The 13,088-nt window shown below is 45.6% G+C and overlaps 1 protein-coding gene across 7 annotated transcripts in view; it reads right to left on the bottom strand.

The window, feature by feature from the left end:
• Positions 1-13,088, bottom strand: part of LOC137792840 (protein sidekick-1-like) — a 214,878-nt gene that overhangs the window by 2,016 nt on the left and 199,774 nt on the right. For all 7 annotated transcript variants that reach the window (XM_068588606.1, XM_068588607.1, XM_068588605.1 and 4 more), the window contains 14 exons: positions 12,087-12,190; positions 11,900-11,970; positions 11,024-11,162; positions 10,467-10,523; positions 10,244-10,345; positions 8,861-8,976; positions 4,860-5,046; positions 4,623-4,760; positions 4,376-4,537; positions 3,811-3,936; positions 2,884-3,048; positions 2,257-2,394; positions 636-756; positions 414-543 (listed from right to left, as the gene is read on the bottom strand). In XM_068588606.1, the coding sequence (XP_068444707.1) occupies positions 414-543; positions 636-756; positions 2,257-2,394; positions 2,884-3,048; positions 3,811-3,936; positions 4,376-4,537; positions 4,623-4,760; positions 4,860-5,046; positions 8,861-8,976; positions 10,244-10,345; positions 10,467-10,523; positions 11,024-11,162; positions 11,900-11,970; positions 12,087-12,190 (1,756 nt within the window). The remainder of the gene's footprint in view (positions 1-413; positions 544-635; positions 757-2,256; positions 2,395-2,883; positions 3,049-3,810; positions 3,937-4,375; positions 4,538-4,622; positions 4,761-4,859; positions 5,047-8,860; positions 8,977-10,243; positions 10,346-10,466; positions 10,524-11,023; positions 11,163-11,899; positions 11,971-12,086; positions 12,191-13,088) is intronic.

The following is a 13,088-nucleotide window of genomic DNA, read 5'->3' on the forward strand; positions in this document are numbered from 1 at the left end:
GACTTGATCAGAGGGAGAGACTCATCTCAAGGGGGAGGAACATTCGGGGTCGAAGGCATCTGGCACATCTGCGATTCATTTGTTGACAGACGGCAAACCTCTGGAAAGACGCCGAGATAACACGGGATGCTTCTCCTCAGAAGCTGAGGACGTTAAGTCGTCTCATTCAACCACTTGTCAGCTACCGCTGGGTATTCACTGACGTGGAACAACACGTTAAAATCTCTTAAGCTCGGGTAGACCGCTAACTTTATTTCAGGCTTCTAACGAAGAAAAAAAAAAACCCATTCGAGAAACCGATTAACTTTGAGACGAGGAAGTGCTTAAACTCATTCCAGAGTTTGAGGACTCGTTCCCGCAGCGCTCCGTAACGCCTTTGAATCAGAGCGAGAGAGTCAGATGGGGAGAGATACCTCTGACTCAGAGACCTCGGTGGGTTTCTCCGTGAGCGTGGTGCTCTCGGTGAGCACGGCGCCGTTATAGTTGTTACAGATGTCCTCGTCGGAGTAGTGAAGACCACCTGGACTCGGCCTGGGAGGAGACCTGGACAAACAAACACGTGAACAATGAACCAATGCATGAAATAACTCCAATGGATCCATTAAATGTGAGCGAGCGAGTGGGCGAGTGCTCACCTGGTGCCGTTCTTTTTCAGGAAGGCGTTCTTGGTGTTGAGCGTCCGACTGTTGAGCTCCAAAGCGGTGAAGCCTCCGTTGTCCAGCGTCACCGACTCCTCCGCTGTGGACATGTGCTTCCCTGGAGGGGAAATGTGAACGGCGGGGAAACGTTTCAGTTCAAATCCATGTCTTTTTTTGTGACGTTGCGTATCCATGCAGCTCTGAGGACGAGGAGCAAACAAAAAACGCCCGTGCATCATTTGTCATTCGCGACCGCGCGGAACGCCGTCTTAATTTATTCACCAATAACCAGAACAAATGGAACAATAAAGAAAACAATGTCAGGTTTTGAATTGAGAGAAATTGGACGCTGTTTGGAACACAACGATGGGCTCCGGATGATTCACGGTCATCCGAACAGAAATTGAATTTGCAGTCGCCCGCTGACGCGTTATGAAACGCAGCTGTGGAGCTTCTGCTTGTGGAAAGAGCCCTGAGAGAACTTCTGCTCTTATTTGATGCTGTACGGATCAAATGAAAAGAAATTGAAGTGAATTGACGGAAGTGAATCGATATCCCTGTTTGTGTCGGTGGACTTGTCCCGCCTGCCCTCTTTCTCTCTCTCTCTCTCTGTCTCTCTCTCTCTCTCTCTGTCTCTCTCTCTCTCATCCTCCAGCTCCTCCCTTGCTCCACTGCCCCAGAGATTGTGCCAAGGTTTCCGTGGCAACTCAGATTAACAACTGTCCTGATGTAACCTACGTCGTCAGGGATTGTATTATGGATGTTGGCATGCCTGCACGCGCACACACACGCACACACACAGGCACGCACACACACACACACACACACATACACCCACTCCCCCCCCCCCCCTCCCCCCCCACACACACACACACTCATCCACACACACACGCACGCACAAAGTGACGATAAAAGCTCACAACTGAGAACATCACAGGACGCCTGAGGGGAGAAGAAACTCGCATAAAAACAGGAAAACAGGAAGAACAGAAGCTTGAGATCGGCAACCGGGCAAAACATCAGACAAACTGAAACCTCTTTGTCATAATGAGGAGCGAGCTTGTCCTTCAATCCACGTCAATAATCATCCCTGAGTGAGACTCGTCCTGCTCGGGGCTGCTGCGCTGCCTCACTGACCCTGTGCGGGCGGGGATACAAGAGAGCGGTCCTGATACGAGTACGAAAAACTGGTTTGCTTCTTTTCCCCGTGGGATCTCACGAGAGCAGTGAATGTGATCTGAACACAGCTGAAATGAGAACATGCAGCATTTGCATTTCATGAGACGTAATCTAGTAAATTGCTGATGAATGGATCGTATAAGTCTTGCGAATAAAACTCAAACGTGTCTGTTCTCACGCGTTACAGCCATAAAACTGTTAGATGACACTGTGAATTGGTCACACTCGTCTGCCGGAGGCCGGCTTACCCTCCATACAAGTGAACCGAAGGATCAGCTTTTCAGAATCAGTACATTGGAGTAAAGCAGCGGAGCGTCGATGTGGGGAGCTTGTTGAGTGGATCGATGTGAGTGAAAATGCATCTTTTGCCAAAAAAAAAATCCTTCTTGAATTTCACCACTTTGTGATCTTATAACGCACCGATATGAGAGCCACAAACCTGTGCCACAGGCCTTGTACTTGCTGCTGTGTCCATGCAGCAGCAGGGTGAAGACCACCACCAGAATGAGGATGAGTCCCACCAGAGCCATGACCAGCAGGAACCACCACTCCTCGTAGAAGGGGCGCTCGGACAGCGCTGAAGACAGAGAGAGACACACGTGACGGAGAGATCAACTCTTCTTGTGCTTTACGTACAAAATGAAGTCATGGTTTGTCTCTTCCTCCTCCTCGTGTTATAAAACTCATCCTGCTGATTGTTTAAACGATCTGATGGAAAAACAATTAAGTTGATTGAAGTTGACTCGGATCGGTTTATGAGGTAAGAGAGAGGAAGCTGTATAAATGTCTGGATTGAAGACTTTTCATTAATTATCGTGCCACAGACTGAGAAACGGAGAAACCCTCAGGCCGTTCTCCCTCGTGAGCGCGGCTGTAGTCCCGTGCTCGGCCTCTTGGTGGCAGCAAACTCAAACACACGTCACAGTCGCCGCTCACGCCGTTTCCAACTGGCTGGAAATTCAGTCCAACCCCAATTAAGCAAGTTGGATCAACCTGGACATGTTCATTAGCCTGAGCTCCACCAGTGTGTGTGTGTGTGTGTGTGTGTGTGTGTGTGTGTGTTTACCAGCGAGAGCAGCAGAGGGTGTGCTCGGCTGTCCGTAACCATAGCGATTAACAGCGATGACTCTGAACTCGTAGCTGATCCCAGACCTCAGGCGCTCCAGAGGGACTGAAACAGACCTGCTGCTGGGAGGGAGGAGTCTGATGAAGGAATCCCACACTCCTTCATCTGCAGAGGGAGGGAGAGAGAGAGAGAGAGAGAAGGAGGCAGGACAGGAGGGAGAGAGAGAGAGAGAGAGAGAGAGAGAGAGAGAGAGAGAGAGAGAGAGAGAGAGAGAGAGAGAGAGAGAGAGAGAGAGAGAGAAAGGGGTGAGAGAGGAAGAGAGGACAAGAGGGAGAGAGAGATAGAGACAAACAAAAGGGGTGAGAGAGACAGACAGAAAGAGTGGGTGACAGGGGAAGAGAGAGAGAAGGAGAGAGAAAGAGGGTGAGAGGAAGAGAGAGAGAGAATGTCAGACAATTATAGATTGCTGATGATCACTGTTATTACTAATAATAAAAGGGGTATTATCATTATTATCTGTGGTAGAATCTCTCTCAAACAAATAGTTTGCCACAGACAGCCTCTCTCTCTCTGTCTCTCTGTCTCTGTCTCTCTGTCTCTGTCTCTCTGTCTCTCTCTCTCTCTCTCTCTCTCTCTCTCTCTCTCTCTCTCTCTCTGTCTCTCTCTCTCTCTCTCTCTCTCTCTCTCTCTCTCTCTCTCTCTCTCTGTCTCTCTCTCTTTCATACCTCTGGTAATAGTTATTAGAAAATTGCTGCTGACTTGATTTGCACAGCAGGTCTAAATGAATCTGGAGAAAGCGGCGCTAAGTGAGCTGCAGTGTCGCGCTCACCCTCCCTCTTAATCAATGAAAATAATTGGCGCGCACGACGGAGAGGTGCGCGCATGTCGAGCGAGCCGGCGGTTGACCTGCGCGTGGCGTTCGCTCACCTGACGGACGCGCCTCAATGACGTAGCCAGTGACGGGCGTTGCACCCATTTCTCCCTCCGACCAGTGCACAGTGAGCGCAGAGGACGTCTTGGTGATGGACATTTCCAGAGGAGACCCAGGGGAGCCTGCGGTGTCAGAGGGACACACACGCACACATTACACACACACACCTCATTTTATGAAAGCGTCTCCTGACCTTTACCATAACCACTCGTTAGTTTGTTGTTAGTGTATTGGTGTAAATGTAATAAAACATGAGACATGAAACTAAACTACTTGATCAAATAAAAAGCATTTTACTTCAATCAATACATACAAGTACAGCAAAGACAGCACATTAATGAAATTCCATTTTACACATCAGGAAATTGTCACATTTTCTACATTTTTCACCCGGCACGGAATATAACGAAGACTTTATTGAAGTTATTTGAGTTACGCTCAAGTACGCATGAATCACATTGCAGTCATTTCCACTCGAATGAAGGTTTTCTATCGCTGTAATCTGAGTATGTGCTGTCGGTCGGAAAAGACAAAAGTGAGGCGAGTGCCGGCCGTGCCTACCTTGCACGGGCTGAGCGCTGACGTTCGCTTGTATCGGCGGTCCGTAGCTGACGGTTAGCGCCTGAGCGCTGAACGCGTACGTCGCTCCTTTGACGAGGTCTCGGACCTTCAGCCATCTCTGCCAGCTGCCCCTCACGTCCACCGTCACCACTTTGCTGACTCCTGCTCTCGCACAGACAATGAAAAAGAAATGTCAGCGTCCTCCTCTCCATGCATTTGTGTGTGTGTTTACAAAGTGTGTGTGTACCTTGTACAGGAGCGGTGGGCTGGTAGATGACCCTGTAGCCCTCCAGCTGTCCATTAGGAGTGAGTGGCGCTCCCCAGGACACATTGACGCTTCCTCCCGTCACCTCGGAGAAGGACAGGTAGCTGGGCTTGCTGGGAGCTGCGGGTCGCCATGGAGGACGACAAATTCAATAGAGGAACTCAAAAAAAAAAAGCTTGGTAATTTGGTTATGACAGCCGCGCCGTCAGCGCTCCCTACCAGACTGCAGGGTGCGGGTCCCGCGGGGGTCGCTGGGCGGGCCGTCTCCGGCCGTGTTGAAGGCCGTCAGGGTGACCAGATACGACGTGTAGCTGGTCAGGTTGGTGAGGTGCACGCGGGTGTCCGGGACGAAAATCACCTTGACCTTCTCACTCTGGTTCTGCTTGTCCCTCTCCCAGTAGTGGATCTGCCAAACAGCAAAAAAAAAACACACACACTGTATAAATAACACCGCTGTGCTCGTCTCCAAACGACTTTCCCTCCTGCGGGTTTCTCCTCTCCCTCACGCCTTTTCTGCCAACTCCATATATTATTTACTTTCTGTCCGTTCCTCCTGAGGCCTCCTGATTGATCCGAGAAAACAAGACCTTGTGATGTTTGTTTTACGAGGAGTAGATGGAGATGGAGAGATTCGTTTTGGCGTTGACAGGCGAACAGATCAAGCAGTCACACGACATGAGATTTGCTCATTTGAACCCGATTCAAGTAATCGCATGATTAAAGATGGAGTCCATGTGTCACTGTCCAGGCTCACGTGGCACCAATGAACACGTTGGTCAGTAATGAAGACGAGCAGGCTACTTTGGTCAATCCCTGTGCACTTAAATAGAACAAAGGTCACCTGCAGATTGTACCGAGTATGATGAGATCATTATAAAGACATTGTACAGTGTGAATGTCACGATTAAATGATGGCAAAAATGGCTTTTTGGAGTATAACTAATCAAAGCTATGATGAAGTAGGTTTAAAGTTCAGACTTTGTGTTAGTTTTCCTGGAGGTGTACAGTATGTTTTGAGGAATATTGTCTCTGTGCCTTTTTGGCTCCTCAGACAGACACATTGCTCGGTTAAGTTTCATCAGAGAAAAGTAAAAAAAATAAAATTCTGAATGTGACTTTTATATATTCTCTATCGTCACATACTTTTAATGAAACAGGTTGTGTATAATGAGCAAAGAAAAAAGAAGCGATATACTTGATATGTTACTGCCAATAAACAGCCTATATAAATGCATATCCGCTAACAAAATCGGTTTGATGCTGTAAAACAGCTTGCCTCCTGCTCATAACGGCACTGGACTGGTGAATATCCACTTTAATATTCTTCAGAGCATGTACTTGCCTTAAATGTGTGCTTTTACAAATCACTGCATGTTGTTTAATCTCAGCGGAATGTTAAGGAAACATTTTCACATTTTAATGTTGTACACAACAGCTGAGAGCCCGGCAAAAAAAGAAAAAAGAGGCTTGGTTCGACTTTCCCCATATCAGATGAGCACTAACAGCAAGGTTACAGAGGTGGTTGAGCCTCATGCATTAGAGATGGACCAGGAAAAGCATCTTAAGGTGAGACTATATGACCACAGCAGCTGGAATAGCACTTAGTCTCGTTCATGATTCAAGGTTCATATATATTGTCAATGTAGAACACAGTTGTGCTACACTCGGGGCAGTTGTAGTCCCATTTTACTACGTAAAAAAGACAAAAAAAAGCCCAACAATTTCTTCAGGCGCAGTGTGGAGGATAAGCTTCTGAAAGAGGAAAGGAGCTGCTCTGAAGTCTGGAGGTGCAGCAGCTGATTCCTCTGTTTCTCTTGCCAGACGGCAGAAGGGTGAACAGGCTGTGGTGGGTTTCGTCTTTTCACTTCCTTTGCGCTGCTTGCAGGCTCCTCTTGTCACCAATTTCACTGATGATGCTCAGTAGATGGGTCCCAATGACGCTTTGGGCAGTTTTAATCACCTGCACATCCCATGCCACTTTGTAATGTTTCCAGTCAGGATGCTTTCTATTGCTTCTCTGTAAACGTTAACAAGGACTTGGCACGGGGATTTTTGCCTTCCTAATTCGTTTGTGTCGCTGATTCCCAGCAACGTAAAACTGATCATGTGATCCGTCCCAGCTCCATCGATGGTTAACTGATTTTGAGCTTTAATGTTTTTGCTTTACGTGCAAATTGTGGCTTCCTTCGAGTCAGACTGCAACAAATCGTGGGGAGTCTCCTCTCTCTTCCTCCGCTGACGACTGTTTTCACACATCCAGACATGCTTACATTACTGATTATTCACTCATTGATTTGTTTTGCTCTTTATTATTCATTTGTAAATACATGTGCTTATTCATTACTTTTTTCCCCCTTAACTCGTCTGGTCTCCCATGTTTGTTGCAGCTTTTGAGCTTGGCTGAAATAAAGCAACAACGAGTAATGAATAAACACATTTATTTACTAAATTAACATGTATCAGGCAGAGTCTGTGCTTGATTTGAACGTGTTCAACCACAATCAGCCACCCGGGTCCCCAATCACACCGTACGAGGCTCCTCAGCTCATTCAAACTGCAATCAGATCACAAAATTGTTGTTTTCGTGATTTCACACGGATTGGAAATTTTGTTTACTGAGAGTTCATTGTATTATCTTAGCTGCTACTTATATTCAACAGTTTTATGTTTTTGCAACATTAACCATCTCCGTGCAGTTTGCTTCAAAACAAAAGCCATGAGCTCCTTTCTGTAAAGGGTCAATTTTGTTATTATTCCAAACAGAAGGCACTACAAAGCAGCAAATGCTCTATTTACACAGTCTAAACTTGGAAGTAGCAGCTTATGAGTAGCACTTGAGGGCAGCATTATACCGTCTCTGTCCTTCCACAAGCTTTTAAAATAATGAGATACTGAATAACTCATCCATATACTCCATTTAAAATCAACATGTATTACTTTCTGCAAAGGGGTACTTCCTTTGAGGCAACACTCCTTGTGATACTTCATTTTAATGGTTTAGTAGAGAGTCCAGAACATTTTATAATCCACTCGAGTTGGAGGGGATCTATTCTGGTGTTTGGTAAGAGTGTGAGACCACTAGGATTAGTCCAAAAAGCCTATTTGAAGCTGTGCTGAACATGATTGTGATATGACTTGATGAGATCAAGAACTTTGAATGGATTATCAAACCTCTTTAGTTAAAGAGTTGGATCTCAAGTCTTGATGAAAAACAGGATGTTTGCTCTGCAGAAGAGGAAAACTTTTCAGGTTTTGGTTTGTGTCTGTAGAGCTTCTTTTAGAAATGACTGACCTATTTTGACAGAAATGGTAAGAGGAAGAAAAAAAAACATAAAAGTTGAGAACATTGATACTACTTTAAAAAAAAAAATCTCCTTTCAGAATGTGTCACTCAAACAAAGTATTAATTACTCATTTGTACAAATCTGCCCACGCATTTAATGAGACATTCCACAGCACAGTTTGGTATCACCCTGTTAGCCGCGATCCTGCTCAGTGTGTTTAACCAGCCCCTCCGGAGCGTTTCAGTGAACCTCAACTGTCGAAAAAATACACTCGCAATGAAGTTTACCTCCAGCCCTACCTGCCGTCTGCGCCGGTCACCTAACAGAGTAGGAGTGTTAACATAAGTCAGAACCTATAAATTCATTAAACATTCGCTCTTTGCTCCGTTCCTCTCAGCTTAATCTCGTTAACCCCCTCTGCCGCGCGCTCCCCCCGCCGTGTCCAGCCGTCTCCAGTAGTTTGAGCGTATTCCCTCGCTCCTCTCCTCTAATCAGGATTCTACGGGGATCACTTGCTCATCTCATTTCTTCACTCTGCAAATATTACATTCCCGTCTTTCTTTCTCCATTCCCCCCCTCTTCTCCTGCAGAAATCAATGTGTCTAAAGCAGGACAGATAACCTTGTGTTTGAAGTAATAAGAGCGCGGGGGTGTGACAGGGGAGTTGAGGGGGAGAGATAGGCCAAGGAGTGATATTGAAACCATTAAAGGATATTCAGATTCTTTCTCTAACTTAGCACTCCCTCTTTTTCCGCTATAGGACACTTGAAGGTGCAGCAGAGCGAAACCCCTCCAAGACAAGAGGAGAGACATTTAAATTGCAGAGCGAAACATCTTTTCTATCACATGGACACTCGTAGCGGTACTCCTTTGTGCGGTCATTTTTCTTTCCCTTTTTGTGTGTGTGTCTGTCTGCCTCAAGGAAATCTTTGTCACCTTGTATCCTTGGATGAGTCCATTCTGGGTCTCGAGAGGGGGGGTGTCCCAGGTCACTTCCAGGATGGAGGGAGACACGGCTGACACTCTGATAGACTGAGGGGCCACTGAGGGAGCTGCAGGATGAAAAGGTGTTTGGTTAGACAGCTACCGTGTGTGTGTGTGTGCGCAGCCGGGTGTAAGAGTGGAAAGTAGGGAAGATATGTTTTACCCTTCCAATTAGAATGGGCCTAAGGCAGCACCTTGTTACTCCACTGTACTTCACATATGCATGAACACTCAGCGTGCACCTGAGGCTAGAGAAAAGACCATAACACCCCATTTCATCATCCACCTCCAGCCCTTTTCTGCTTCCCCCTGCTTATCCTCAACTCTCGCTCATCTGCATGTGATACATATTTCCTACACTCACACACACTACACACACCCCGTTGAATAGCAATGCAATGTTGGTCTGATGGAGGAAGCAGGAGATTGTGAGGAAAATTGCAAAAACGTGTGGGTGAAATCTGTTCACTTGCACGGTTGTTTGTGTGTGTGTGTGTGTGTGTGGAAGTGTGTGAGAGAATATATTTGCACTCCAGTCTGTGTAATGGATCCACGGTTTGACTCTGCGGTGAAAGTTAAACAGGAGTTGGGCCATTACTTCAAAATAGATGACTGTGTGCGGCTCCCGACAACATTTTGATGTGGACAGATGTATGCCCACGCACGCCCTCAGACACACACACACGGGAATGCTACTCGAACAGGACTCAAAAAAGAGCAGGACAGGAGGCGTGGACATGACAAAGCAAGAAAGGAAAAGGAGAGAAAGGAGAGAAAAAACTATTTAACAAAACAATCCAAACTCAAGGTTCTCTTACCAGCTTCTCCCAGAGAAGAAAAACTGTGTGTGTGTGTGTGTGTGTGTGTGTGTGGTATGGATGAACTCATGGCAGCTACTGCTAACTTGCATGACAACAGATCCATCTTGCATTACAACTGAGTTAACTCCGTTCGCTGATTCATACCACGTAACACGGTTGGAAGCACAGAAAGTGGAATTTGAGATGGGATTATTCTGTTAAACTGAGATATCTAAAGTCAAGAATGTTATGCTTGAAAGGTGTAAGTAAGTCAAATTAAAAGAAGAAGAAGGATCTTTATATCCCACTGTAACTGATGTACGCAGAGCAACACTCTTAAGAGTCACCTGCAAAACAAAAAGTTACATTTTGTACCCAGAACGCAACCTTCTAACAAGGAGGAGAGAAGAAACTTGACCTTGTACAACAAAACCGTTTTTCTGACATTCTCTCTCACAGGTGTAAACGGGTCGTGAACAAAATGTGTCGATCATACATTGTAATGATGACCAGGCTTCCTTCTGTCTCCACCTACCGGCTTCTCCAACTGACACCTCCACCGGCGAGGAGGGCGGGCTCTCTCCGATGATGTTGTAGCTGGTCATGACAATCTGGTAGCGTTTGAACTTCTTCAGTTCTACAAAGAAAGGAAAATACATGTACGTCTGTGCAACATGCATGCGAAGCGAATATGCTCGTTATTGTTATCACTTGTACAACATAAAGCTCCCAGGCGCTGTACTTATCGAATGACTTACGCGTCAACTCAAACTCTGTCAGCGAGGCGCTGCTCACCGTCTTGAATGTGCTCTTGGCTGAGGAGGAGACAGATGGAAGGACACATCAATAAGTGGATCAACTTCAACAATAAGCCGTGCAATCAAAGCGCCATTCAATAAAACAACTGTGTTTGAATAGTAAAAGTTTGAAAGACAGTTTTGTTTCAACACCCCTTTTCATACTTTGAATAGAAGGTCTAACAAGCTTAATGCTGTTCTTGATACCTGCAGATATCAAGGCTATCATATATTACAATTTTCCATTCAACAGTGAAGGAAATTTGCATTTATCGTAGTCCCTGTGACTTCCGATATCAAGAAAGTAATTAACATTTGCCTTATGTCAGTAAAGGAACAAAATAAATGTGCTTGCAGGATTCTTTAGGTAAACTAATTAAGTTAACATCTTAATTTTGTTACACCTCTACTGTAAACTGCTTATGTGCCGCACACGAAAGGTCTGACAGGCGTAACAACAGTAACTGCGTGGGAGTGGGGCTTAATGAGCAGTTAACATTAGTTTCAGTACGACTCACTTGTAATGAGGGCGCTCGTGGTGTTGTTCTTGGTTGCCTGGACCTCTGCTTCAGCTAAAGTGGAGGTGTTTACTTGGAGCTCTCGATAATACAGCCGGTACCCGGTCAGCACCCCGTTAATACTGTCGTCATCGGGACGCTGAAAAAAAAACATGCAAACAAGTACAGAGTGAAGCATTGGTGCTTCATTTCTCAAAAAAGGAAGACTTCTGCACTGTGCTCATTTTCATTTCCTTGGTGTAGCGAGGGTGACTGACAGGAAGCTGGCAGAGCAAGCATTTTATCAGAGTTCACTTGAAAGGGCTGGCGGATTGGACCGGCTGTAACCCGTACAGACAAAGTGATGCTTCAGTGGGTTTGGCACTCTTGTAAAGGATGACGAAATTGCTGGCGACTTTGTTTTTCATTGCCTCCTTATGCTTCGACATGAGGTTAGAAGGAGATGGAGAGAAGACACTTTCAAACAGAAGAGGGAGAGTGACAAACAGTGATGTATCCAGGATGCGTTTACTGTCTTTCCAAATGTCCCGGATGCTCTAAAGCCAGCGTTTTCGCTCTATTCTCCTCCGTTGTTGGACACTGCGGGTGTTTGCTTCCCTCGCCCTCCAACGTCTCTCCTGCTGGTATATCCTCATTAAGAGTTTGAACGTTTCTCTCCACCAGCCAGGACGGTCTGTCCCTCCGCCTGTCCGTCCCTCCAATCTGTCTGCGGTGCCCTCCGACCGTTCCTCGCTCGATAGATAATGATGATGGCATCCACACAACATGCACTCTGCATACAGTGTGCACAGGTCTCATTCTCCAAATGGGTGATTACCCTGCAATCAATCAAAGTTGTGTTTCCCGGGTTAGTGCGTATTTACTGCGTGTGCATACCTTCCACTGCACCAGGACTGAGGTAGTGGTTGTTGGTTTCACTGTGAGGATGACTGGGGGCTCGTCAGGCACTAGAAGGAAAACACAGAGAAAGAGAATACACAATTTTCACACTATTACATTCTATCACGTTTTGAAATCGAGCTATTTCCTCCTTCCTTCATTCCCAGTGTTCCCAGTCTCTCACCATCCTGCAGGGTTGTAACAGCCTCCGTCTCTTTGCCGAGGACACTGTCGCCTACGTCGTTGGTGGCCAGCATCCGAAACTTGTACGATGTGAATGGCTTCAGCCTGTGGACACAAACACACACACACAGATACACAAATTACAATCATTCACGTTATTGATCTCCGCCGTCGTCCTGTCTTTTTTTTTTACTTTGGCGAGTTGCATTCATTTATTTAAAATCAATATTTCCATTTAATTTTAAATAATCATTTCAGACAGAATTTAGGTCCAAATTGATGAATTGGTTGATGTAAATTGAAAGCTGCAGGGCGTGTTGCGCCATGATCCTGAGGTTAGATTCAAAATAGGTTTTCAATTGGATCGCATTACTAAATGAAGGCAAGCATTGCATTTGCAATTCAGCCAATACAACCAAAGCATTACAGTTACATTCATAAAAAGAAAGACAAATAAAGTTTGGTTTGCTTGGTACAGTGAAGTCGTGCAGTTCAGTGAGAGTGACATTGAGATAGCTGTATAGTGATTAAAGAGGGAGATTAGTTAATAGAGCAGGGCATTTATGTCAATATAATTACAGCAATGCAGAAGCCTTGAAGTACCGTTTTTTTTTTTATTGCAAACCAACTGACTTTTGGTTTCACTCAAGGTTTTTCACCAAAGAGCATTGAGCATCTGTGAGACCGTAACACCTCAAAAAGTCCACTGGGTATCTCTGAAACTCCGGCTATAATATTCTCCAACACCATCTTCTCCATCAACCCCCTTCACACAGACATATTTTTGCTCTTTCAGTGGCCTTTGAAGAGCAGACAAGGTCCTGAATAATAATCATCTTACACCATTCCTAATTGTCTCCCCTGCCAAGGTATTTCTGCTGCCTTATTACCACAACATCTTATCTGCATTTCTCCTCTGTGCAAGGTGAATGCATTAATAAGCACAGAATAACAATTTACATCCGTCATTTTGAGAACACTTCACTCTAGAGCCACTTACAAT

The sequence above is a fragment of the Clinocottus analis genome, unplaced genomic scaffold (genome assembly GCF_023055335.1).
Source record: "Clinocottus analis isolate CAN_PGR_092001 unplaced genomic scaffold, fCliAna1.0.p SCAF_22, whole genome shotgun sequence".
NCBI classification, from domain to species: domain Eukaryota; kingdom Metazoa; phylum Chordata; class Actinopteri; order Perciformes; family Cottidae; genus Clinocottus; species Clinocottus analis.